General features: G+C 37.1%; 1 protein-coding gene across 8 annotated transcripts in view; it reads left to right on the top strand.

Moving 5' to 3' along the window:
* Nucleotides 1-26921, top strand: part of vps13b (vacuolar protein sorting 13 homolog B) — a 104756-nt gene that overhangs the window by 49494 nt on the left and 28341 nt on the right. For 6 of the 8 annotated variants that reach the window (XM_083529775.1, XM_083529770.1, XM_083529772.1 and 3 more), the window contains exons 22-36: nucleotides 1044-1171; nucleotides 2094-2328; nucleotides 2661-2884; nucleotides 6087-6296; nucleotides 7410-7578; nucleotides 9680-9794; nucleotides 12125-12266; nucleotides 13360-13759; nucleotides 13879-13996; nucleotides 14823-15026; nucleotides 15867-15993; nucleotides 16289-16432; nucleotides 22068-22722; nucleotides 24253-24390; nucleotides 26331-26690. In XM_083529775.1, coding sequence (XP_083385901.1) covers nucleotides 1044-1171; nucleotides 2094-2328; nucleotides 2661-2884; nucleotides 6087-6296; nucleotides 7410-7578; nucleotides 9680-9794; nucleotides 12125-12266; nucleotides 13360-13759; nucleotides 13879-13996; nucleotides 14823-15026; nucleotides 15867-15993; nucleotides 16289-16432; nucleotides 22068-22722; nucleotides 24253-24390; nucleotides 26331-26690 — 3369 coding nt within the window. Of the gene's footprint in view, nucleotides 1-1043; nucleotides 1172-2093; nucleotides 2329-2660; nucleotides 2885-6086; nucleotides 6297-7409; nucleotides 7579-9679; nucleotides 9795-10016; nucleotides 10075-12124; nucleotides 12267-13359; nucleotides 13760-13878; nucleotides 13997-14822; nucleotides 15027-15866; nucleotides 15994-16288; nucleotides 16433-22067; nucleotides 22723-24252; nucleotides 24391-26330; nucleotides 26691-26921 lie in introns of all 8 variants that reach the window. The other 2 variants (XM_083529774.1, XM_083529773.1) reach the window with 1 other exon arrangement.

The following is a 26921-nucleotide window of genomic DNA, read 5'->3' as shown; positions in this document are numbered from 1 at the left end:
TATAAATGTAATACTGAGTAAAATTGTTCAGAGCAGCTAATTAAATGTGCTTATATTGATTGAATGATTGTGTCATTCAAATGGGCAGCAGCAAGGAATGTCGCTGAAATGTCACCTGTGTTGTAACCCAAACTGTTTCAACCCAAATGGAGTGTAAAAAGCTTTACTTTTTTATTCGAGTCACTGGAAAAAGACAATACCGCTTGGTAAAATCGAGTATCAAAAAAACAAGACATACATACAAGTTTAAGCAGTTAATCAATGTGAGGCATCAAATGTAGATATTGTGTTGACTTAAAGTCAAAGCAATAGCAGACTGACCTCTCAATCTTGGGCACCAACACTATTAAGCTGCTTCTATCACTGTAGAACTTTTTTAATTATTGTAAAAAAATAAATAAAAAATTTATATACAGTGTGTGTATATATATATATATATATATATATATATATATATATATATATATATATATATATATATATATATATATATATATATATATATATATATATATATACACACACATATATATACACGTGTGGACTCAACCTTTTTTTGCAAGGCCTGTTCTGAGTGGAACATGTTTAGGAAAACCTCTATATGACCCTGGCAACTGTACTGTAACTCAGTTTCAGGGTGTTACCGATCTTCTTATAGCCTAAGCCATCTTTGTGGAGAGCAACAATTCTAATTCTAAAAAACATACTGCTGTTATCGCTTAGGGTGTACTCACTTTTGTTGCCAGATTTATACAATAATGGCTGTATGTTGAGCTATTTTCATAGGACAGTAAATCTATACTGCTATACAAGCTGCACATTGACTACTTTAAATATATCCAAGTTTCATTTCTATAGTATTGAACCTTGAGAAGACAGACTAAAATAGTTGCTGAAATGTGAGGGGTGTTCTTACTTTATATATCTTTGATCACTTATATAGTCTTATGCAATGAAAAGTGTAATCTTACAGAAGTGTGTGTGTGTGTGTGTGTGTGTGTGTGTGTGTGTGTGTGTGTGTTCCTCTCTTTGCATTCTTTTAGAGTCTCGTCCCCTTTCGATCCCACTGAAAATTACACAGTCAACAACTAAGTGTGCAGCATCTTCGGATGAGTGGATAAAGAACCTAATCACACAGGCCTGGGATAATGTCAAACGTCTTACACTGCAGGTACACAACTACCCAGCATTGTCATATTCCAAGATTTACTGATCAGTGCACCTTTTTTTTTTCTAAACTGCAAATTCTACTATACTCCTCATAATATATTTTGTACTGCTCTTTGTGAACAGTAGCCACATGAAACAGCATCATCCTCAGTAAAAAAAGACAAGCAGTTAATTTTCACATAAAGAACAGAGTGGAAGTGTTTGTGAGTTGCGAGATCCTTAAATTTATTCTATAGGATATATAGTCTATATTAGGAATTTAGTAATTCCCAAGTAGGTGACTGCATTTCTCTTAGGCAAAGCAGCACTGAATCTGAAATGGGATCTCCTAAAACATAAAGTTTGTTTAAATGGAAAAATACCTGCCACAATAACACTACACAGTGCTTTCCCAGAAAGAGTAAAGGTTTGTCTGAATCTGTCTTGGAAGGTTCGAAATTGGTATGGTGGTCCATTCTCTACAAACCTTTGTCTTATAATGGAGTGATTCTTTTTTTTCTCTGCTTCACAAATGAGTTTCTCCTTCCAGTTGTCAGAGTGCATCTATCAGAAAAGATGCACCATTAAATGTCTTTGTTAATATACTACAGATATGTGCTTTGTTTTCTTTAGGACATGCTTTAAGGTTAACCACTTTAGCATTGCCTAGCAACTGTCGGGGCTTCTTATGCAAGAATGATTCCCTGTCAGGAATTTCATAATAGAGATACGCATTTCTTAATTATTTTCTAAATGCTTAAGAATTAGAATTTTTAAGTTCCCTGCAGAAGGAACTTTTTTCATGTCAAAAATCAACAAAACCTATATTTTATCACTTTAGCACTGTTGATTATTTGAACCTCTCTTTTTATGTTGTTCTAAACATTTGAGTCGAATTGGAAGAGCTCTTTAATAATAAATCTATATGTGACCCCCAATCACAGGTGGAGCTGCAGTCATGCTGTGTGTTTGTGCCTAAGGACACCCTGCCATGCCCCTGCACCATAGTGTGCGGTGATATACCAGGCACTGTACGCAGCTGGTACCACAACCAGGCCTCGATGCCAGGGACTCTAGTCATCTGTCTGCCTCAAATTAGCGTTATGAGTGCTGGGCATAGGCATATGGAGCCCTTACAAGAGATTCCCTTCACTGTGCCAAAACCTGTACTGGAGGAGGGTATGAAGAGCACAAACATGCAAACACACACATGCACAACACAGGCATTTCTATGTAAATAATCTTGGATGTAGTAATCGTATAATATTGACCACAAATTAGAATTACATAGTCACAATGTGCTAAAAAATACACACAGAAATTCAATGGACAGGTGAAGGTGGCAAACAAGGTGGTAGTGGTGCTAGGGTGTCAGGGTGGGTTTTTGTTTTGTTTTAAGCTGTTGATTACAAGTTGAGCTAATGATTGTGAGCTGAAGTGCTAATATTTCAAGTGGATTGTTTGTTTTCTCAATACAGTATGTGCTTCTCTTCGCATGAATATGTATGCAGGTGATGCTTTCCCCTGGACATTTACAGTAGGCCAATTCAGTATATATACATTGCTGGGGCATCAGCGCTCGCTCTCCCTCCTGGAGCCAGTAGGCTGTACCTCTACCCTTGCGGTCACCTCTCACAAACTGCCAGCTTCCACCTCTCTTGACTCCAGACATTCCTTCATTGTCTGCTTGCATGTAGACCTGCAACCACTTCATGTAAAAGTCTCCAACCCACAGGTACAACACTGCGCTTCTCACAATTCTACACATTCAATGCTTAACTGTCTGCTAGTCACTTCTCCAACTGTAGTTACTATGATAATAAAATATATATATACACACACACACACACACACACACACACACACACACACACACACACACACACACACACATATAAAATTGTCATCGTAGGTGCATGTCCACTGTGAGAGACATAATCTAAAAAAAAAATTCAAGAAATCACAATTTATAATTTTTTAACTATTTATTTGTATGATACAGCTGCAAATAAGTATTTGAACACCTTAGAAAGTCAATGTTAATATTTGGTACAGTAGCCTTTGTTTGCAATTACAGAGGTCAAACGTTTCCTGTAGTTTTTCACCAGGTTTGCACACACTGCAGGAGGGATTTTGGCCCACTCCTCCACACAGATCTTCTCTAGATCAGTCAGGTTTCTGGCCGGTCGCTGAGAAACACAGAGTTTGAGCTCCCTCCAAAGATTCTCTATTGGGTTTAGGTCTGGAGACTGGCTAGGCCACGCCAGAACCTTGATATGCTCCTTACAGAGCCACTCCTTGGTTATCCTGGCTGTGTGCTTCGGGTCATTGTCATGTTGGAAGACCCAGCCTCGACCCATCTTCAATGCTCTAACTGAGGGAAGGAGGTTGTTCCCCAAAATCTCGCAATACATGGCCCCGGTCATCCTCTCTTTAATACAGTGCAGTCGCCCTGTCCCATGTGCAGAAACCCCCCCCCAAAGCATAATGCTACCACCCCCATGCTTCACAGTAGGGATGGTGTTCTTGGGATGGTATCATCATTCTTCTTCCTCCAAACACGTTTAGTGGAATTATGACCCAAAAGTTCTATTTTGGTCTCATCTGACCACATGACTTTCTCCCATGACTCCTTTGGATCATCCAAATGGTCATTGGCAAACTTAAGACGTGCCTTGACATGTGCTGGTTTAAGCAGGGGAACCTTCCGTTCCATGCATGATTTCAAACCATGACGTCTTAGTGTATTACCAACAGTAACCTTGGAAACGGTGGTCCCAGCTCTTTTTAGGTCATTGACTAGCTCCTCCCGTGTAGTTCTGGGCTGATTTCTCACCTTCCTTAGGATCATTGAGACCCCATGAGGTGAGATCTTGCATGGAGCCCCAGTCCGAGGGAGATTGACAGTCATGTTTAGCTTCTTCCATTTTCTAATGATTGCTCCAACAGTGGACCTTTTTTCACCAAGCTGCTTGGCAATTTCCCCGTAGCCCTTTCCAGCCTTGTGGAGGTGTACAATTTTGTCTCCAGTGTCTTTGGACAGCTCTTTGGTCTTGGCCATGTTAGTAGTTGGATTCTTACTGATTGTATGGGGTGGACAGGTGTCTTTATGCAGCTAACGACCTCAAACAGGTGCATCTAATTTAGGATAATAAATGTAGTGGAGGTGGACATTTTAAAGGCAGACTAACAGGTCTTTGAGGGTCAGAATTATAGCTGATAGACAGGTGTTTAAATACTTATTTGCAGCTGTATCATACAAATAAATAGTTAAAAAATCATACATTGTGATTTCTGGATTTTTTTTTTAGATTATGTCTCTCACAGTGGACATGCACCTACGATGACAATTTCAGACCCCTCCATGATTTCTAAGAGGGAGAACTTGCAAAATAGCAGGGTGTTCAAATACTTATTTTCCTCACTGTATATATATATATATATATATATATATATATATATATATATATATATATATATATATATATATATGTATATGTATATGTATATGTATATATATATATATATATATATATATATATATGTATATGTATATGTATATATATATATATATATATATATATATATATATATATATATATATATATATATATATATATATGTATATATATATATATATATATATATATATACACACACACACACACACACACACACACACACACACACACACACACACACACACACACAGCGGGTAAAATAAACAGCGGGCAAAATGTTGAACACGTTACCATTTTTTTTTAGTAAATTTATTTCTTAGGTTGCCATGCACACATTTTTTCTACGAGATGTTGGTAACAACCCATGTAATATACACACATGCAAAAAAATCCAAAAAACCATACATGTCCATAAAATAAGTTATGTTTAATAGTGTGAAATGACAGGAAAAAAGTATTGAACATATATAGAAAGGGAGGTGAAAAAAGACATGGAAAGCCAAGACACCATTACTTGAAATCAATCAGTAATTAAAAAAGCAATCCTGCAGGAGACTGTTATTATATTTATGTAAATGACACTAAAGTGTTAAAGCACCAGCACTTAAGCACCATTCAACACCTTTTAATAAATTACATTTACAGCAGCTAATAGTCACAAGACATCATAACCTTTTCATATTTTGTGTATCAGCTTTTCTCGCATATGAAACTGAAAATGAGTTAAACTATTATTAATTAGAATATAATAAAGGAATTAACAGATTTTTTAAACTTTGTGGTTTTAACAATTACCTGGATGCCCTGCAACTGTTCTTTATTATATATAATCACATCAAATATATCAATTTATGTTCGATTTCAGTTACCGTAGTTAAATTCAATATCTACTATCTACATGTATTTAGGATGCCACAGAACAAAAATGGCTCAGTTTGGACCATAAAACTTAGTTTAGTAGATCACTTTACACTCCTGTTCTGGTTATAGTGCATGCTCAAGGACTTTAAAAGCAGCATAAATAGTGAAATTCTGGCCATGGGAACATTAGTCAAACAATTTGTTAAATAATGATATGGAAAGCTTTTGAAAGCACCGGAAGCTCATATGGAAGCGTTTCCATGTCCTGTACAACTGTAATAGTGAAAATGCTAATTTTCCTGTCTTTGTTAAGGTCACTGTTTCTGCAAGTTAATATCAAATATCTTGATATTTTAAACTAGAAAATAAGTGTGGGAAATATTTTATTGCACAAGCATTTTCTATATTATTATTTTCATGGCATGGTGATCAATGGTTGAATGTATTCTTCTGCATTCCTCTTGGATATGTTTATACATGAATGTATGTGATAAACTAATTTTAGACCCAAGATAAAGTGGAAGATAAATCTTGGTTTTGAGTCCCTAATAGGGTTACTTACTTCTGTATTTGTTCGAAATGATTATGTAATAATAAAGTCTTTTCTGCTCACAGGTGCAGCTGTTATATGAGTTATATCTAAATTGGAGCAGTGTTTGGGATTGTCTGCAAAGAAGAGGAATCTTGTGGCATGCATCTGGCTTTCAAGGGGAAACTCCTTCCCAACCTGGTGGACCTACCTCTCCCTTCCACAGCAGTGCAGGCACCATTCCTCCTGATAATGGCAGCTTAAGTCGATCGGCTGACCTGGGCTCCCACACAGAGGTCTGTTATACATATATCAGACATTTACTGCACTCAGACCCACCGCTTACACTTCATATACTCGCACACAGATGCTTACATTAAGGGGGTGGTTGGGTAACTATAGTGTTGGTGTGGTGTGTTTGGTTTTCTGATTCGATGTGAAAAGACATGGACAATGTTTTGGAACATAAATGAGAAACTTTTTATGTATATCAGTTTTTATGTATATCATATTATGTACGCTGTGAAAAATATTCCTCATGGAAATAGATGGTGAAGATTGAAAAGTACAGTCAGGGTCAAATGCTTTATTTGCATCAGATACACTTAAAATGTTGTCATTTTATCATTATATAAAAATATTCTGTTCTGTAGCTTAGAAAGTTAAGAAAGCTGTCCATTTATACAATATAACACATATATATGTATATGTACAGAGCCAATTAAATGTAGTTAGTATCTAACCAAAAGTGTAAAAGTGGCCTATTTACTACAAATAGCAGTGTGTTAAATAAGGGTATGGGTCCATATGTACAGGGGTAAGAGTGATTAATGTACAGAATTTTGATATACCAGGGTGCTAGTTTTTTCTTCTAATTATTTTTGTTTCAATTGAGCCACATTATCTAGAGTGTGAATACACGGTAGCTCAAAAAACATTCAGGGTTCAGTAGGGTCTGACAGCAAACCAAACAAAGTAAACCATGATGGGTGATTTTCGATACTCTGCATTAAAAGGCTGCAGGTGCTAGACTTCATTAGTTACCTAAAGTCTCCTTGCTGATACATACTTAATTGTAATGTGTGCCCATAGCAACGAGTTGTAAAATAGTTAAATGGTACTGACATAATAAAAATTACATGACAAAGTGTCCCAATGAGAGACAGCCATTGCAACACTCTGAAATGAAGGACATTCCACTGTAATTAGACCTCTCTTTTTCTCCTTTTCCTCTGAAACATGGTTAATGACATATCATTAGAGGTCACATTCGATCAATACATCAGTATCTATACTTAACAGATGTCTTATACTAATAGGGACAGAAATCTGCAGACGACAGTCTTGACCATATACACATGTATCTGTGGGCTATTTTAATAAAAATGTCATGAATGTGCATTATCCAGGGTGACTTTGCACCAACTGGGGAGGACCCCTCCTTCTCTGAGCCTCTAACTTTAGAGCAGAAGACGAGTACAATTGGTGGATCCAGTGGGAAAGTTAGCCTGTGGATGCAGTGGATGCTGCCCAAACTGACTGTCAAACTGTTTGCTCCAGATCCAACCACAAAGACAGGTAGAGTTTTTTCCTCCCAACCAGTCTGTGTGTCAACAGTGAATAACTTCACTTCACTTCACTTCACTTCACTTCAATATACAGTATCTCAAAAAATGTGAGTACACCCCTCACATTTCAGCAACCATTTCACTATATCTTCTCAAGGGACAATACTATAGAAATTAAACTTAGATATATATTTCAGAGTAGTCAGTGTGCAGCTTGTATAGCAGTATAGATTAATTGTCCTCTGAAAATAACTCAACATACACCCATTATTGTCAAAATAACTGGCAATATGTATAATAGCTGTCATATCTTCTTGAAGATATGGTTTACATGCTTTGGAGAGGAAGATCTTGAGTGACCTGCTATAGAGCTCTGATCTCATCCCTATTGAACACCTTTGGGATGAATTTGGATTGACCTGTCTGCACCCCAGGTCTCCTCACCTACATCAGTACCTGCCTTTCATAATACCGTTGTGGCTGATGAACACAAATATCCATAAGCACTTATTTGGACAAAGTTTAACAAATGTCTTCATTCCTTCCATCTTTCATTCACTCCCTCAATCTGGGGAACTGTCAGGATTTTTTTCATTTTAAGATAAATTTTGAAGCGTAACCTAAAGAATCCATATCACGAGACTGCCGTAAAAATGGAAGTTGTATGCTTTTGTGCATGTGCAAAACAAAATATGAGTTTTACAACGCAGTACAAATCGTATTTCCGGTACGGAGTGAGTAGCCACAGTGACACTAAACTAACTCTGTTTTTTTTTTTTTAAGTTTAATAATGATAATAAAAAAAGGACTTAATTTGTAGCATGGGCGCAGTAACGGCTTTCTCCTGGCAATTCGACCATGCAGGTCATTTAAGTGTCTACTTAATGTGCTCCTTGAAACAACACCACCACTTTTTCCCAAAGCAGCCTGTTTTTCTCTCAAAGTTGTTTGTGGGTTTTTCTTTGCATCCCAATCAATTCTGGCAGTAGAGGGTCTTTTAGAATAGAATAGCCTTTATTTGTCACATACATTACAGCACCGTGAAATTCATTCTTTGCATATCTAAGCTTACTCAGAAGCTGGGGTCAGAGCAAAGGGTCGGCCATGAAACAGCGCCCCTGCAACACAGAGGGTTAAGGGCCTTGCTCAAGTGCCTAAGAGTGGCAGCTTGGCGATACCAGGTCTTGAACCTCCAACCTTTCGATCAGTAACCCAGCACCTTAACCACTGAGCTACCACTCCCCCTTTCTTGGTCTACCTGATGTGACTTAGTATCAACAGAACCTCTTTTGTCACTTTTTTATCAAAGTATAAACAGTTGTGACTGGCATGTACACATGTTGAGAGATTTTTTTTATATCCTTTTCCTGCTTTATAAAGTTCACCTACCTTATTACCAGGCCCATTGGCAGTTTTTTTGTTTTTCCCACGGTGCTGCATCCAGCTGAGTCAGTGCATGAGCTGAGAAACTCACTTTCTTTATGCACAGACATTAATTACAATTACAATGAGTCACAGGAGTGAAATTATTTTTTTATTTAGGCGCCATTTAAACCTTTGTGTCAAACTGTGTGTTTATAATGTGGCCAGTTCAAGGATATGTCAACTTTTGATCAGCATTGTTTGCATTATTTCAGTTACCATTAGGTTTTAAAAGAAGTTAAACAACTATGTGATAATGACATCATGTGACTACTATCTTTAAATAAGAAACAATTATTTTGCATTATCAGTTATAATTTCTAAATAAATGGCAATGTTTAACAATTTGAGGGTATGCAAACTTTTGAGCACAACCCTTTGCTCTTTATCTCACTCTTTTTTGGCTTTGAGTTTGAGATCAAATGCCAGCTATTAGAAGTTGGATCAGAATTTACAACCTGGCATTTCTGATTTCAGACCACATAATTTTTAAGGTCAGCCAAAGTATTGGAATATTTTTTTGCAAAAACTGTACCGTCAGCGAAACACTTGTAGCTTTTTTTTCTTTTTGCATAAGTTTCCAGGATTGTACTGCAGCTTCTTTAAGATGTTTGTTTGTTCTTTGGGGGATTTTTTTCATACAGTCTTTTTTTTTAAGAGGAAAGTTTTTGTTTTGTGTTTGTTTACAGAGATCTGTGTGCTCAGTGAACTGGAGGATTTAAGTGCATCAGTGGACATGCAGGACGTGTACACGAAACTGAAATGTAAAGTGAGCAGCTTCAACATTGACCATTACAGAACCAGGTAGGACACATCTGGCAAGTACGAAATAGCGGAAGGAAAATGATTTATATACTGAGAGTGTTTGTACTGATTGTTAACTTGAGTTGCATCATTTGTTTGGCAATGCTAATTACCGAACACTGTTTCCATGGCTGCTTTAAGGACAACATTGTCTCATTTGTGAGAGGTTGTAGATGGGTGTGTATGTTGAGATTGCATGATGAGATAGGCTTTATGTTTTAGACCAGGTGAGGCTGACTGTTTTGAAGGAGTCATTCTGCAGTGCAAGAAAAAAGCAGTGGTGAGATCCAGCAGTTACAGAGCCTGCTTAAACTAATACTGTACAGAGGAACAGACACAGTTATTCTGCAGCATACAAGGGCAGTGGGGGGGGGGGGGGGGCAGCAGTGTGTATTTCAGAGCTGTTCCAATCCACAGAATGCATATGTGCTGCAGACTGACTGCAGAAAGTTCCAAACGTGCATTGCAGTGTTTGTCTTCTGTGTGGTTCTACCCGTACCTCTTCTGATCGGCTAAGATGGATGCAATTAGCTGCTGATTGATTTTTTCTTGGTGTTGAAGATTGGGTGAGGCTGGGTAGTATTGCTTGTTGCTGAAACTGAATCAGGGTCATTCGATTAAGTTTTGCTTGTTCATCTATGTTTTCGGCTTGTGCAATATTGTTTTTTTTTCCCCATGCATTTTATGTTCTATTATTAAAACAACAAAAATAAATTCATAAATTTGCATTTTCTCTATTTTAAAACGTAGCAGTTATTTTACTTTTATCTCGAATCCGCAGTAACGAGGTAATCAAAAATTTGTTAATTGAGCTGAGAGATAGTATTTGGAGGAAAATAAATAAATAAAATAGTAAATAAATTAAATATTGCACATGCCTAACAGTTCTAATTATTAAACATATTTGTGAAAATCAAAAAACATAAAAAAAAATTGGAATGTGGAAAAATGTGTATTTATAGTGGGGCAAAGAAGTATTTAGTCAGCCACCAAGTGTGCAAGTTCTCCCACTTAAACAGATGAAAGAGGCCTGTAATTTTCATCATAGGTACACTTCAACTATGAGAGACAAAATGAGAAATAAAATCCAGAAAATCACATTGTCTGATTTTTAAAGAATTTATTTGCAAATTATGGTCAAAAATAACTATTTGGTCACCTACAAAAAAAAGCAAGATTTCTGGCTCTCACAGACCTGTAACTTCTTTTTTAAGAGGCTCCTCTGTCCTCCACTTGTTACCTGTATTAATGGCACCTGTTTGAACTCGTTATCAGTTTAAAAGACACCTGTCCACAACCTCAAACAGTCAGACTCCAAACGCCACTATGGCCAGGACCAAAGAGCTTTCAAAGGACACCAGAACAAAATTGCAGACCTGCACCAGGCTGGGAAGACTGAATCTGCAATAGGTAAGCAGCTTGGTGTGAAGAAATCAACTGTGGGAGCAGTTATTAGAAAATGGAAGACATAGAAGACAAATAATATTCTTGTTCGATCTGGGGCTCCATGCAAGATCACCCCGTGGGGTCAAAATGATCACAAGAACGGTGAGCAAAAATCCCAGAACCACACGGGGGGGCTTGTTAATGACCTGCAGAGAGCTGGGACCAAAGTAACAAATGCTACCATCAGTAACAAACTATGCCACTAGGTACTCAAATCCTGCAGTGCCAGACGTGTCCCCCTGTTTAAGCCAGTACATGTCCGGGCCCGTCTGAAGTTTGCTAAAGAGCATTTGGATGATCCAGAAGAGGATTGGGAATATGTCATATGGTCAAATGAAAACAAAATAGAGCTTTTTGGTTTGGAGGAGCAAGAATGCTCAGTTGCATCCAAAGAACACCATACCTACTGTGAAGCATGGGGGTGGAAACATCATGCTTTGGGGCTGTTTTTCTGCAAAGGGACCAGGACGACTGATCCATGTAAAGGAAAGAATGAATGGGGCCATGTATCGTATATAACAAAGTATTGAGATTTACTTTTGTTATTGACCAAATACTTATTTTTCACCATTATTTGCAAATATATTCTTTAAAAATCAGACAATGTGATTTTTTCTTATTTTGTCTCTCATAGTTGAAGTGTACCTATGATGAACATTACAGGCCTCTCTCATCTTTTTAAGTGGGAGAACTTGCACAATTGGTGGCTGACTAAATACTTTTTTGTCCCACTATAAGCAATCTGAAATTATCATTTGCCTGAGTCTGTAATTTCACTATGCTGATGCTGCTTCCGTCCTTTTCAGTGTCTTCTATTACCAATGAATAAAATCTTGTCTGTTTTTTTTTTTTTTTGTTTGTCGAAACTTGCATTGGGGTTCTAGTGGGAAGGCTGGTCTTTTGTGGCCAGGTGTGTATAGTGGGGTGCTGCTATCCTGCACGGACAAACTGAACCGACGTACTCTGCTGCTCCGCCAAGTCAAGCATCAAGACCACTTCAGCCAATTCTCTGCCTTCTTTTCTCCTGTAAGCTCTTCTGTTTTGTCTCTGTTTTGGCAATTTAACATTTCCAGCAGCCTACGTGCACACAGTGACACATTTCTAATCCATTTGTACACCATTTAAATTTTTTGGCTTCTAGATTTTATATATTTTAGAGTCAAACTTTTGTGTATGTTTGCAGTAGGCTGCTGAATCCTCTGTTTCCTCAAAAAGCTATCAGGCAAACCTAATTCATCCTTTGCAATTTTGTTCATCCTTGACACGCTTATGTCGGTTTTTTCTGCTGTTTTCATGCTTGACAAGTGCTGTAAAGACACTGTTCATACATTTTTTAAAATAATAATAATATTGATTCAAATTCCAATTACACATGAGAATAGAGATGCTAAAGATATTGTTATGGAGGTTTTATAGATGTAACTGCTGAGTTTTCGAGTAGTTTGACACCAACTTTGCTACAAGGACATAAAAGCCTAATCTAGTTGTGTTAAAAACAAACAAACGTAACAATATGATAAACAAATCATGGAAATGCAGAAATTAATGCTCATATTCGTTTTAAATGTGAGAAAAGTTTATGTTCTTGGACCTGTCTGGCTTTCTGTAACAATATGAAAAAAATAAATCCCAAAATTCTGTGTCAGGATTTCCTGATAGAATTGAAATACACTGGAGATGAATAACTGAAACCTGCCCAGTGTGATAATTATATAATTTGGAGTTTTAAAGTAAGACTGGTCTTTTTTTTTGTGACTATAATGATTGGGACGTTTGCTATACGTTATATAATGGGTGAAAGAGAGTTTTCAAAGAGAATAACAAGTTTAAGAAAAAAAACATGCATTTCCATGAATATATGGCATTGCCCCTCAGCATGGCTTTAATAAAAGGTTTTATTAATTTCTTTTATCATCATATTAGCAATTATTTTATATATTTATTTTATTATCATGCTAGCAACAAACACAGAAATCAGAACAGGGCTCAGACACTTCTCAAACTCTGAAATAATTAAATATATAATCTAATTATGTTAGTGGTCAGCTTTAGTGAAATCCATGTACTCTTCAATGTCTTTGACATTTGACTGGCTGTATGTGGTTTCCTGGTTGAACAGATGGCAGCAAAGGCTTTGGAGGCATGCCACCAGCCCCATGGCTTCCTGTCACTGACTTACACACAAGCTGTAACCTGCAATGTCCTTCACAAGCTAACAGCACGGCAAGAGAGAGCAGGACCTCAGAGGATGAGTAGTGGTGGGACTGACGGCTCCTCACAGCACCTGCACGAAATCCTGCTGACTGCCCAGCCATTTGACCTGGTTCTCTCATGCCCCCTACTGGCTAGCATAAGCCAGGTGTTCCACACAGTCTCACCTCCTCCTTCCAGACGGACAGTCAAAGAATGCCGTTCAGCAGGCCAGCCAATGAGAGGTCGTGCCTTTTCCTCAAGCAGTCTGCCACTCATCTACGTCAATTCCAGTGTGATCCGGGTTTTCTGCCCCCTTCAGGACAGCAGTGAGCTCCCAGATATAGGGATTTATTTCTATATGAGCAATACATCAACTGCATACTTTCTAGGTATTTAATAAGACATCAGCTGAGTGTGATTGATAATTTACTTTGTGGTTATGCAGATTCTCAAATGAAAGAGAAGGTAGAGGATACACTTGTTCTGAAGATCGGGTCAGTCAACGTGGCGCCTCAGGCAGATAATCCTCTCACTCGCACTATACTGCGGAAAGATATTTACCAGTGAGTACACACAACACACTCACTCTCACAAGCTCATTCATTCATCAGCCCAGAACAACATCTAAAGAATTGCAGGCCCCACTTGCCTCAGTTAAGGTCAGTGTTCATGAGAAATGCAAAAGCCACTATTGACCATAAGGAACATGCCAAAAATACATCTTGATTATTCCCAATAATCAAGCCATCCAACCATTAAACAGGCATTCACGCATGAAAACCCTCCAATGTACTGAATTAAAATAATTCTGCTAAGAAGACTGGGCCAGAGTTCCTCCACAGTGATGTTAAAGACTCATTGCCAATATCACAGATACTAGATTGCAGTTGTTTTTCAAAGGGTGGCACAACCTGTTATTAGGGCAATTACTTTTTTCACATACGGCCAATATATTCAAATATTCAAGATATTGTCATCACTAGTAGACTTTAAATTTTGACTGTACATGTTAAAGCATTTAAAAAATGATAAAAAGAAATCATAAACTAAAAACCTGTAACAGAGATTTGACACGTTTTTGTTTACACATTGCTAGCCGGAGTATGATATTCTCAAAAACACCTTGGAAGTCAGAACACTCTGTGTTTTGTAGATTTGTACAAAGTGCAAACTGGCTGTTTTGTATCAACATTGTATATTTGGAATTTTTTTAAATGCATCCCCACCTGAACACATACAGTATGTAGTGACTGTCAGCCCTAAAGCACATTAAATTAGGGGTTTCTGATGGCTACACAGAGCAGCATATGCATTATGAGATCCATGATGGTATTATACCTGAAGCAGTAGTCTCCTAACCCTGTTCTCCTTTTCTCTGGTCTTCTTTAGAAGAGCACTGAATCTTGGTGTCCTGCGTGACCCAGGGTCAGAGGTTGAGGATCGTCAGTATCAAATCGATCTCCAGAGCATTAATGTGGGCACGGCGCAATGGGAGCAGCTGCAGCCTCAGGGAGAAGGAACGAAAGGCAGCACACAAACAGAGGGTGAAAGAAGTTCTCAAAATCCAGCACTGGAGTGGAATATGGCCAGCAGGTAAATTCCACGATCTACACCTCACCATTACGATTGTTTCTTTGGCAGGCTGTTTCTAATTTAACCGGTTAATATGTAAATAATAAAAAAAAATTAGGAATGTCCAACATAACCTTCCAATCATATGGCAGCTGTACAAAGCAAAGAATCATACAGATGCAGGTCAAGAGCTTTATTTAATGTTTACAGTAATCATTGCCTTGAAGAAAAAGTGTGAGCTCTGTGACTTTGATTATGGCAATTATGATAATATTAATATTGGTAATAAATAGAGAGAGAATTGGTGCCCTGTTATTTATTTTCTTTAGGGAAATTACTCTTGTTATTACTGTATTACTTGTTATACATTAAACAGTTCTAAGCTTCTTCACTAAACAAAAACAAAAATGCAAGATCAGTTTTTGTCTGCTGGAATGATGGGCATTCTCTTATTTTTAATATACAAACTCATCAGTATCAATTATCACACAATCGCCTCATAACATCGCACACATGTGTCACGTCTAACAAAACATTCCAACCGGAAAAAGCAAATAATGAAGAAGTGGGATATTTTTTAAACATGGTTTGGTTTGCAGGGCAGGTAGATTGATGATGAAAGTTAAGGAAAACAATTCCTATTCTGGTATATTCCAGATGTAGTTGTTATGTATGCATTACTATATACATAAATATATATTATAGGCACCATTTATTAAAAATAACACAGTTGCTTTAGTCTATTAATATATTATTTGTTCATTATTTTGTTCTGTTCTCATGCATTTACACTGGCCTAATGGCAAAACATGGTCTAAATTTATTGTTTTTCTTGTATATGTGTGTGTCTGCTTTTTAAAGCATTCAGAAGCACCCAGAGAGGAGAGCAATTCTCACTCCTATCCTGACTGACTTCTCTGTACGCATCACAGCCGCCCCTGCCATCATCTACCGTAAACCTGCTGCCTCTGACAGCAGTACAGTGGAGGTACAAACCAGACAATTTTTTAGAAACAAGTACTAGTAAGTGATTAGTAATGGGTTTATACCTCATCTATACACTTCCACAGACATACGAGATACTGTGGGTAGAAATGTGTGTGTGTGGCTCTCTGTCTGTGTACGTAATGTTTGTTTCTGTGTACAGTATAAACGTTTATGTTTTAGTTTGTTACTTTTTGGCATTTTTGATAAACAGCTAAAACATGGCATCAGACAAGTTTCATTGCAAAGCTTTATTACCCCTTTTATTATATATCCTTCTCCATTTCTTTCTTGCACAGGATATTGTGGTGTGTGGGCACAGCTTGGAGTTGAATGTCACATCAGCCCTGGAAATGTTTCTAAGTTTGTCTCAGGTTCAGCTCATCCAACAACTGATCCTCTCCAACCTGGTTATTTTTGGGACTTCAGAAAAAAGCACAGAGGTAAACAACAGTACAGATTTATAGGGTACCTTTAAAAATAATAATAACAAAATAGTTAATTTTAAGAATCCTCTACTGCAGGATTTCCAATCCTGTTGAGTAAGCTACCCTAATGGACTCCAGCCTACTTGTTGATTTATAATATAGGATTACTTTAACATTTGAACATTTTGTCAGTAAAAGATAAATTTCTCTACATTGGAATGGCTAGGCCAATTATTTTTTACTGTTGCTATAGTGAAGACATTTGGGTTGGAGATCAAAATGAAAGATTCAACTCAAAAGCTGTTGTCTGAGGGAAAAACTGTCTAATTATCCCAGTTATATTCAGTGGTTTGTTACTTTTAGATCCGTTTGTAATAACGTATGTGTGTGCAATGTGTATATTAGGGCTGCAGCGATCTTATTTTGGTAATTAAGTGAGTATTCTACAGAGTAGGCCATTGATTAATCAATTAATCTATTATTGTATAAGAAATACTTTTTCCTCATTAAAGATCAATACTAAATATACAATAGGAAAATAACGGGTCTCTTAAAATTAACAAGTTATTTTTTCCTTTTTTAGAAAAATTTAGTTTTATTGCTGAAATTATATATAATTATATATAAATAAAAAATATATATATAAATGAGTTAATTGTAATTCACTCTGCCTTAAAGGTGTCTGCCAAATGTCGTTAATGTGCATGTAAATGTACTGCTCTAGTGATTCTGAGAGGACACACTTTTCATCTATTTTGTTTGTGCCTGAATTTGGCCTGTGCAAAAAGATATGATGTTAGAAGCGGATGAATCTCGATTGTTTTGTGGACTTCTACTCAAAAAGACGGAAAAATATAATGAAATCTAAAGGTCCATTATTTATTTTTTTTTCCTAAAATTTTACGATTGTTTTCACTTAATTTAAAAATGTTATTTTTAAAGCCATTTTATTAGGGATGTAAAGAGTTTTTACATTATAGATCGATTCAGATGAAATCACAACATTCTCTAACCTGTAACTCCAGGCACATTAATACCCAGTTGTTAATATACTCATACAGTTCCAAGTGTCCAAAACAATATTTGGAAATCTAAACAGAAAATTTGGAAATGTTTCATTTTTACATTCATGCTCATTTTCATTGACACATATCCACAGGCCAATTCATGTGCATTTACTGTTGGTGGAAGTTTGTATGCTTTTAGTTTTTAAATCAAAGCTCAGACAAAATGGTAAAATCTCTGGTGCTCCAAAGACAGCAGAAGTCTCTTTAGAATGAAGAATATGGCAGGCTCACTCTCAGATGATTAAATCTTTGTTTGGATTTTAAAACATTGTCTCCACCTGTCACCTTTTTTCAGTAAGCATGGCTGTAAGCAGTCTTCCCGCTTTTATTGGCCCAAGGATACACTCCTGTTTTTGTAGAGGGCTCTTATTTTTCTGCTCTGGTTCTCTGACACACAAAAAGGCACCTGAGCTGCATTTGTATCCCTATGCTCACTTCCTTTTTGCATATATTCTCTAGCTATGTTGCTGTTTGTCTAACAGTATCCAAGGCAGTCCACCAAAACACTATGACCTAATTGGGTTTTGGTGTTTCAGATGTCTGTATGATGTGGCAGTGTTTGAAAGGTCTTTTGTCTTTTGACAGTGTTTCTTTATGTTTTCCCGAGGTTAGGAGGTGGACTGTAACTAAATCTTAGTTCTAAGTTATGGAGTTACTGGTTAAATTGGGCCTTGTGGTTTATAGTGGAATTTCCTCTAGTGAGGACATGCCTTTCTTTTTGAGTTCACTGCTATGCCACAATCCGAAAAGAATCAACCTCTCAAATCTGCCCAAATTTTCTCTACTTTTCTCTTCTTTGGTTATATATTATAGTGTGCAAGATGCAGAAAAATGGCTTTGCATAAATATAGAATTTAACATTATTATGTATTTACGTGCCATAACATATGCAAACATGTTGGTGTGAAAGTAAAGTACTGTCGTATCGTTCACGCTATACACTTGAAAGATCATTTGCAACATTAACATCCAGTTTTCAATTAAGCTGTTATATGGCTTGTTGAAAAACTTTTTATAGCTTTTTCCATACACCCTAATACTGCAGTACCATTTGCCAGAAGTATTGTGAACAGTGCCCCAGGGAACTTTGTTGTACTCTACATTGTTTATTATCCTGAACCAAAAAGTAAGGCTGAATTTGATGTTCTAGATGGTAAAGTAGAGCAGCCTGGGCTCTCTGGTTTTCTGAATCTCTTGATCCCTATAGTTGTAGGGGCATTGTTGTGCTGCCCTTTTTACAACTCCACTGTGCGCTGTTCATGTGAACTCCATATGTCTGTATTTTGTGGCATGCACCCTTTGAATTTCTAATGTTAAATTTGACTTCAGTTGTTATGTTGTTAATCTATGGTTTCTGATTATATTTATTAATTTATATTTAATGCATTCTAATACATTTCCTGTGTCCTTGTGTTAATGTATGTTAACTTTAGTCCAGCTCATAACAAAGCAGTAATGGTCCAACATCTATCAATCCTTTTCATGATATAATGATTTAGATTTAGTGTAAAACAATATGTTGCTTAAAAAAGTACATTGTAGATGAGTGGATAACATTATCAAAATCCATCACCTAGTTTGTAATTAGAGTCTTCTAAGCTGTATTACCCCAATTCCTGAACTTGATCTTCCTTTTCAACCTCCTTAAGGTTTCAGACACCTGTTCTTAAGGTGGCACAAAAAATGTTTTAGTGGAGTTTCAGCAGTGCTTTTTTGACCTCTGTGAAATCTGAAGGACTATTATGTTACCTCAGTGGATTCCCATGGTGTGTCTTAACATGTCACCTAAATCACTGTTTTGTAACTGAATACCCAAGATCCCCAGTTAACACACAAGTGCGAAGCCTACTAATCGATGTTGCTGCAGGGGAAGGAGGCAATAGTTACCCACTCCCTCCCAAACAATTCAATTCAATTCAATTCAGTTCAGTTCATTTCAGCTCAGTTTTGTTTGTACAGTGCATTTTGGACATGGACATTGTCCCAAAGCAGCTTTACAGAAGTAAATACACATGCATATTATTTTCATAAATGAATCCTTATGATCATCTAGAATGAGAAAGCCAGTCGTGCTACTGCCTCTTGCCCCCACTGAAGGACAGGTAAGAGGATGGTAAGGGATGATGAAGATCACTTGTTCAGGATTGTCTAAATAAATTGATTCTTAGGTTTGCAAAACTTTTAAATCAATGACAAGAAAAATTGCACATTTAAGGTAGAGTCCTCATTTATAATTGTGTTTTAATCTGATGTAACCGCACAACACTAAAATCAAATAATAGGACCATATATTAGATTACAAAATATATGTACATATATAATACACGATAAATATTCTATATGTATTGCTAAAAAATTATTCTAGCTAACGGGTGAAGATCTTAATGGGCTACTCTTATATGTGTAATTTATCTGCTTTAATCTCAATTATTATTATAATTATTATTATAATTCTAAAAAACATTTTATAATTAGAGGGTATTTACATGCACATTGGGTAAACATTGTAGGATTTACAATACTTAATATTTGTGGTTTGCTCCTATGGGGACATTTAATTGCCCAGCTGTTGCATAGCCAGATGCGTGTTATTTCCTCATAAATTCACTTACAAGTGAGCAAATAAAAGGTCTAGAATTTTACAGTTCTGAAGAATCCTATGGACAGATGAGAGAACAACTTACAACAGTATGATGACAAGAAAAAGTACAATGGAAGGAACCTCTCATACATCATACCTACTTTTGGCGTGTGTCTCTATGGCTACTAGTTATCAACCACTGACAAAGCAATATCTCTGGCAGTGTTAAAATATTTATATGCCTCTTTGTCACCCATAAAAAATGTAATTTCATTAAAAAAAAAATGCATTTATTAATTCTGGATTTACTGTAAATTCAAATTTTATATATATATATATATATATATATATATATATATATATATATATATATATATATATATATATATATATATATATATATATATATATATAAAATGTGAAATGTGGCGACTCCCATTAGGGGTCGCCACAGCGGATCATCCGTATTCGTGATCCGCATGTTTGATTTGGCACATGTTTTTACACTGGATGCCCTTCCTAACACAACCCTCCCTATTTATCAGGGCTTGGGACTGGCACTAAGAGTGCACTGGCTTGTGAAACCCTAATGGCTGGGTTTGGTTCCCTGACCGCGTATTGAACCCGGGGCGTGGCGGTGAGAGCGCCGAATCCTAACCACTAGACCACCAGGGAACCCGGTTACAGTATGATCATAATAATGTGTGTAAAACTGGTGCCAGCTTGTTGCAGCAGCTCCATTTAGTGTTTAGTTTTTTTCCTATATTTGTTATAAGAAGTTTTTGTGTAATTTAGGAAGTCTAAGACTAAAATCAGTTGTTTGATGTGCTGTTTATTGGTATCAGGGATACGGTTCAGGCATATGGGCTATTTTTCACGTATGTGGTTTAAATACTGGAGGTGGTGAGGGGGCCATGGATGGATGTCATGGATGCAGAGTTAAGTGAAATGAAGAACAATGAAATTGCAATTGAAACCATCCTTTCTGTCTGTCATTATGGTGAATGTGTGGTCATTGGCAAGATAACAGTGCGAGAATAGAGAATATGTGTTTTATTGAGAGATGGTTACATGCTAATGTTACCAATATCATGATGTAGGAAAGCTTTTGTAGCCCAGACATTGAGCTGTTCTTACACACAAGTGTTGTTTGTATGTTTCCCAATGCTGTGGTATGGCAAGTGTTTGACTTGTACCACTTTAAAAAACACTTTTTATATTGTATAGAATATTATATAGAAAGCAGATTTATACTTCACAAGTAATTAATTATAAGTTAACAGTAATGTTTCTGGGAAGATTAAATTTCATTGGAGTGCACTTTGTTTGAAAAGTACATGGTTTTTGCAGCAAATTTGAAAAGGTTACATTAAGTCTATAGAAAACAGTCACATCTTTTATGAGTCAAGGCTCCCAGGAGTATGTGTACTTGTACAATAAGAAAAAAGCAATTAAATCAAGTATATTTGTAGTTATATTTTGTTGTATATTTCACTATCAAGTTCCAAACAGTTTTCACTGTTTTTTTTTTTTTTAATTGCTCATCCTACAGTGGGAAAAAAATTAACCCCCCCCACCGTATCATCACATGCATATGTTACTTTTTTGTCACCAATACTACTAAATTGACAATTCCTGACACTGTAAATTAAATTTGAATGAAGAAAGATTAAGGGATGCAAGACAGAATATATCAGCAAGAGCTAAAGTGAGTGTATGTAGTAAATGCAGAAATAGTAAGCCCACTATGTATTACTTAAATATGAATTTCATATACATTTTATAGCTGCAGTTAATGAAAATGAGAGGGGAGTGAAGTAACAGATCCGAGTACAGTCACATATATGTATAAAACAGTGTCTCCCAGTAGTCTGTAGTCTCCCTTTCTTTATTTTCCAAAACACATTTAGATAAATGTTATGCATTGATATCTTTAATATACTGTTTTTATATATTTGTTTTCTTCCACTGTGTGTGTGCGCGTGTGTGTATTTGTGTGTAGAAGCATAGGCAGAAGCACCGTGGAAATGTATCTGCTCCAGGGTATGTGGAGACCTCACGTGTGGGCAGCATGCCCTGTGGCCAGGACAGTGGCTTTGGCAGTGACAGTGAACACCTGCGCTTTGTTCATTATGACCAGCATAGCACCACTAGCCACCGCCAACTAACATGCCTCTCCCGCCAGCCGACCATCACCAAGAATCTGTCCTTTATCCCTTTTGACATTTTTGTCACTGCCAGCAGCTTCACTCTCATGACGTATTTAATGACCCAGGCTTCGGCATCCACTACAGAACCTGTTGGACACACAAGCAAGAAACTCCTTAACACACCAAAGGATCCAGAACATACAGAACCTCAGATGCCTGAGCCAGTTGCTGCAGGAGACCTGCTTAGTGCTTCTTCAGAGGGAGGGCTTCTCATGTTGGAAGGGTTGTCCTCTACTAGCAGGGAACATGCAAGGCAAACTTTGGGTGCTACTATTGTCAGACAGCCTGGGAGAAGAGGTGTAGGAGGAGGCCTGCTGCAACCGCTTCTTTACCTGCAGCTCACACAGCCATCAACCCTCCTCAGCTGCCACCAGCGCAGACAGCGCCTAGAGCTCTCGCTGTTTGATTTCACATTGAAGGGAGTTGCCTCTGACTATGCCTACCTGGGTAGGCTGCCTTACCTTCTTACTGCGAGTCATTCAATTGAATTTCTTTTATTCTTTGGTCTACCAATGCAGACCAAAGCAGCTCTACATCTGTTTTTGCTATTAATCTGTATTATTATTATTTATTTATTTATTTTAAAGTCTGAACGGTGTTTCTCAGAAGCAGGCTTCCAAAACTCAGCTCTGCAGTAATTGGCCGGTAGAGACATCTAAATGTGAAACTACGGGGACTCTGACATTTTTTGTTAATTTAGACACATTTATCACAGAGTTGGGTCATAGTATTAGTTTACTTCAATTCAATATCGATCCTATACTAAAGTGGAATTCATTGCATTATTTATTTGGATTGTGTAGTGAAGATTTTTATATTTATGCACAGCATATGCTCTGATCAGGCATAACATTGTGACCACCTGCCTAATATTGTGTTGGTCCCCCTTTTGCTACCAAATCAGTCCTGAATTGTCGAGCATTAACAGCATTAACTTCTTCAGCATTTCAGCTACAGAAGCTCGTCTGTTGGATTGGACCACAACAGGCCAGCTTTCATTTCCCACGTGCATTAATGTGCATTGGCCGATCATGGCCCTCTCACTAGTTTACCACTGTTCCTTCCTTGGACCTACTTTTGAAAGATACTGACAACTGCAGACCAGATAAACCCCACAAGAGCTGCAGTTTTGGAGAAGCTCTGACCCAGTCGTCCAGCCATCACAACTGGCCCTTGTCAAATTCACTCAAATCCTTTTTCCTGCTTCTTTCACCTTTGATGGCTAAATGTTCACTAATATATTCCACCCACTAACAGGTGCCATGATGAAGAGATAATCAGTGTTATTAACTTTACCACTCATAATGTCAATGTTATGCCTGTTCAGTGTACATCAACATATAAATCAGCAACATATAAATCAGGCATAAAATGTTTTTACATTTAACTCGTTTCATTTTCTTGTAACTTTGATGGTTCAGTTAAACAATTTAAGCAGACCATTACCAGGGAATAGTAAACCCTGGAATGAATCAATTGAATGAATGAATTTCTAAGAGTTAGTATAGTTTGCCAAGGGTGCATGACATAAACATGGCCTTGTGTGGTCAGAATGTCTTTTGTCAATTTGTTTATGCTCCAGTTAACGTACCTTTTATGAGCAAAAAAAAAAAAAGACTCTTTGCATGTCAAAGTCAAAAAAATTATAAATTAATTGAAAACATTTTATTTATTTTATTGAAATACAGCAACAAATAAAAGGTAAACTGCAAACCAAAATTTTGCCTTAAGCAAAAAAAATATTATTTGCATACTAGAGGTATAATGCTACAAACAGAGACAGTTCCCCACCAATTATGATGCATCTATAGTGCCTTATAATTTAGGGGGGAACTGTCTCTGTTTGTAGCATTATACCTCTAGTATGCAAATAATATATTATTTTTTTTGCTTAAGGTAATCATTTGGTTTGCAGTTTACCTTTCTATCTCTTTCCATGAAATTATATCTGTATTTCTCCTTTTCTCTAATTTTTAGACACAGGAAAATCTCTGCCAGAGACTCAGGATTATAGTGTTTTTTGGTTAGAGACAGTGGCTGGAGAAGCAGACAGCAGGACAGGAATCCCTCCACCCCTTCTCTCTCTCTGCATCAGAGACTTCCTTAATGGGCCAGGTGCAATACACACAGATGCACACATACAACTACATTATTATTAACCCCTTCTCTATGCCTTATAACTTGCGTAATTTATAAGGTACACAACATAGCACAAATGATTTGTCAATTTGGATCCAAATATCAGCTGAATTTATGACGATCTCTGTTTTAGCATAAACGGTAGATCATATTTACAGCCATAGAAAATTCTCTAGAGATTCATATACTGAACTGGCAGTTATTTGGATGTGAAGCATGTGAGTGAGGGCAGTTGCATCAGATGGCAGTTGTCCTGTCTGACATCACCTAGTATTGCCAATGGTAATCTTCCAATACAAAGAAATTACCAACAGTAAACAGTGTGTTGAAGGTTTTTGCTTTTGGTGTTAAGGGTGTCATTGTATATTTCTGTCATGCCAGTCATTTGGAAGTAGCACAATGGATAAACACATGACGTATATTTAGTATGATTAGATGCCATTGGCTCTTGATTAATGAGACATGACTGCAGAACTCTGCTGTGTAAGAATTTCTTCGGCCCTCAGGCATATTGGTAAGTACTTTATTAACAGAACCTGAAGACCTGAAGCTGAAGACCATGCTGGACAAAAAGGGTATCCAATATGGGAAAAGAACACCTACTGCCTATACGGATGTTTCTCAGAAGCTTATTAGTCCTATTTAAAACCAAAGGCATGTGGACATTCAGCCCCCGAAGCAATGGCATTCATTGAACATTAACCGTCTCCAAATTTTGAAAGGGATGCAGGGGGCTGTTGGACAAACCCCATTTAATACCAGCATTGTCTTTGTAACCTTTTAATGTTTTCTGGGATATGTGCAATGGGCCAAATGCATAGTGATATCTCTCTATGTGCACCTACTTTGAGAGTTTTTGTGGTACTTAACTGTTTGAGGGATTGACTCTGAATCCTAAAATGGGACTCAAAGGACATTCTAGCCCTCATACCTCCATTCCTAGTAGAATAAGCTGCCCTATTCATGGAACGAAACTTATACAACCCTTTGCAAAACCCTTACTGAGGACACAAGTTTGGCTTTTGACAACATGGTAAACATTTTAAAGATGTCCAAAAACACTCATGTCTACTAAAGCAAGCGGGAAAGAAAGAAGATTGAATCCTCCCCAACAGTTACACAATTAAAATGATCATATAAGAATAAACCATAAATCAAGTTCAAACACTGGAATACTGAAATTGGACCGTCAAACATGGGACAAAAGTTGACAAAGTGACTTTACTACATGATCTACCTTAGGATGAAGTGGAAGCATCAGTAATGTCCAGTCATTTAGCTTGAACAGTAGTAGTTGTTTTTGTTGTTGCTGTGGATGCTGGATCTCAGAGACTTTTAAAGATTTTTGCACAGATTTGACACTTAATGAACCTTGTGCACAGAGCCTAAAAAACTTGAATACATTTTCAGAAGATGAGCGTAGGAGCAAAGACAATATTTTCCACATGCTTAAATGACTAAATCTTCTCTCACATAGAGGCTTGGAGAGATCGAGGATTCAGTCAGAGATTCATATGGCCCTAGCTTCTTTTTTGAACCTCCGCTCTAATTAAACCCCCTTACTAATACCATTTCCTAAGCACGATTCTTATGTGGCAAACAAATCCGATAGCTCTTTAGATAGCAGTTAACCAATGTACTGTTATAGTCACAAATTATTATTATTATTATTGCATATTCCTGAATTCTAAATAGACCAGTTGTATATGTGATAAATTTGTTCAACATAGAATAGACTCTTATTGTATCTCTTATTCCACGATTCATTTTCCGTTTTTGCCATTTCATCCATTAAGGTTGTGGGCTTTACTTAATTTAATTTAGCAACAAGCCAAATTATTAATGCTACTGCTGACACAATTACATAACCAAAAATAACTACTTATGTCTGTTTTTCCTTGTTATTGATTTCACAGCTGAGCTAAAGGTGGAGTTAAGCAGGCCATTACAGATGAACCCAACACCTTCTAAGCTGGAGCAGTTAAAAGCGTGGGGGAAATTCTTCCCAGATAGTTTCCATGTACCTGGCACCTCCTCCTGCTTCCCTGAGGCACCTCACAGCACTGACCTGGGTGATAGCAAGGCCCTCTCTCCATCAATTTCCAGTCGTATAGCAAACATTCTTCAGACTTTCGGCCCCTTCCACAAAGTCTCTTTCCAAACTGTGCAGCTGATCATTATGATGAAGCTAGAGCACCCTCTTCAACCCACTCTCATATTATCTGTATCCAGTATGATGGCTATTCTAAACACAAAGAGTGGACAGCAACCAGTTGGTCAGTGCATTGTTTTTATACCATGTATTTATACATCTCGCTCTCTCTTTCTCTCGATTTCTTGCTCCGTATGTATTTTTATTTCTAAATAATCTTTTTCACATCCCTAGTTTTCAGAAGTACACTGGCGATCAAAATTAGAGAACAATTTATAAACAATTGAACAATTCTGAAATAATGTCATCCTCACTGCTCAACAGTTGAAGGAGTTTTTGTCCTGTCTATACCATG

This window comes from Silurus aristotelis (genome assembly GCF_946808225.1).
Source record: "Silurus aristotelis genome assembly, chromosome: 25".
NCBI classification, from domain to species: domain Eukaryota; kingdom Metazoa; phylum Chordata; class Actinopteri; order Siluriformes; family Siluridae; genus Silurus; species Silurus aristotelis.
Note: the sequence above shows the minus strand (reverse complement) of the source record. Positions and strands in the feature narration are given on the sequence as shown.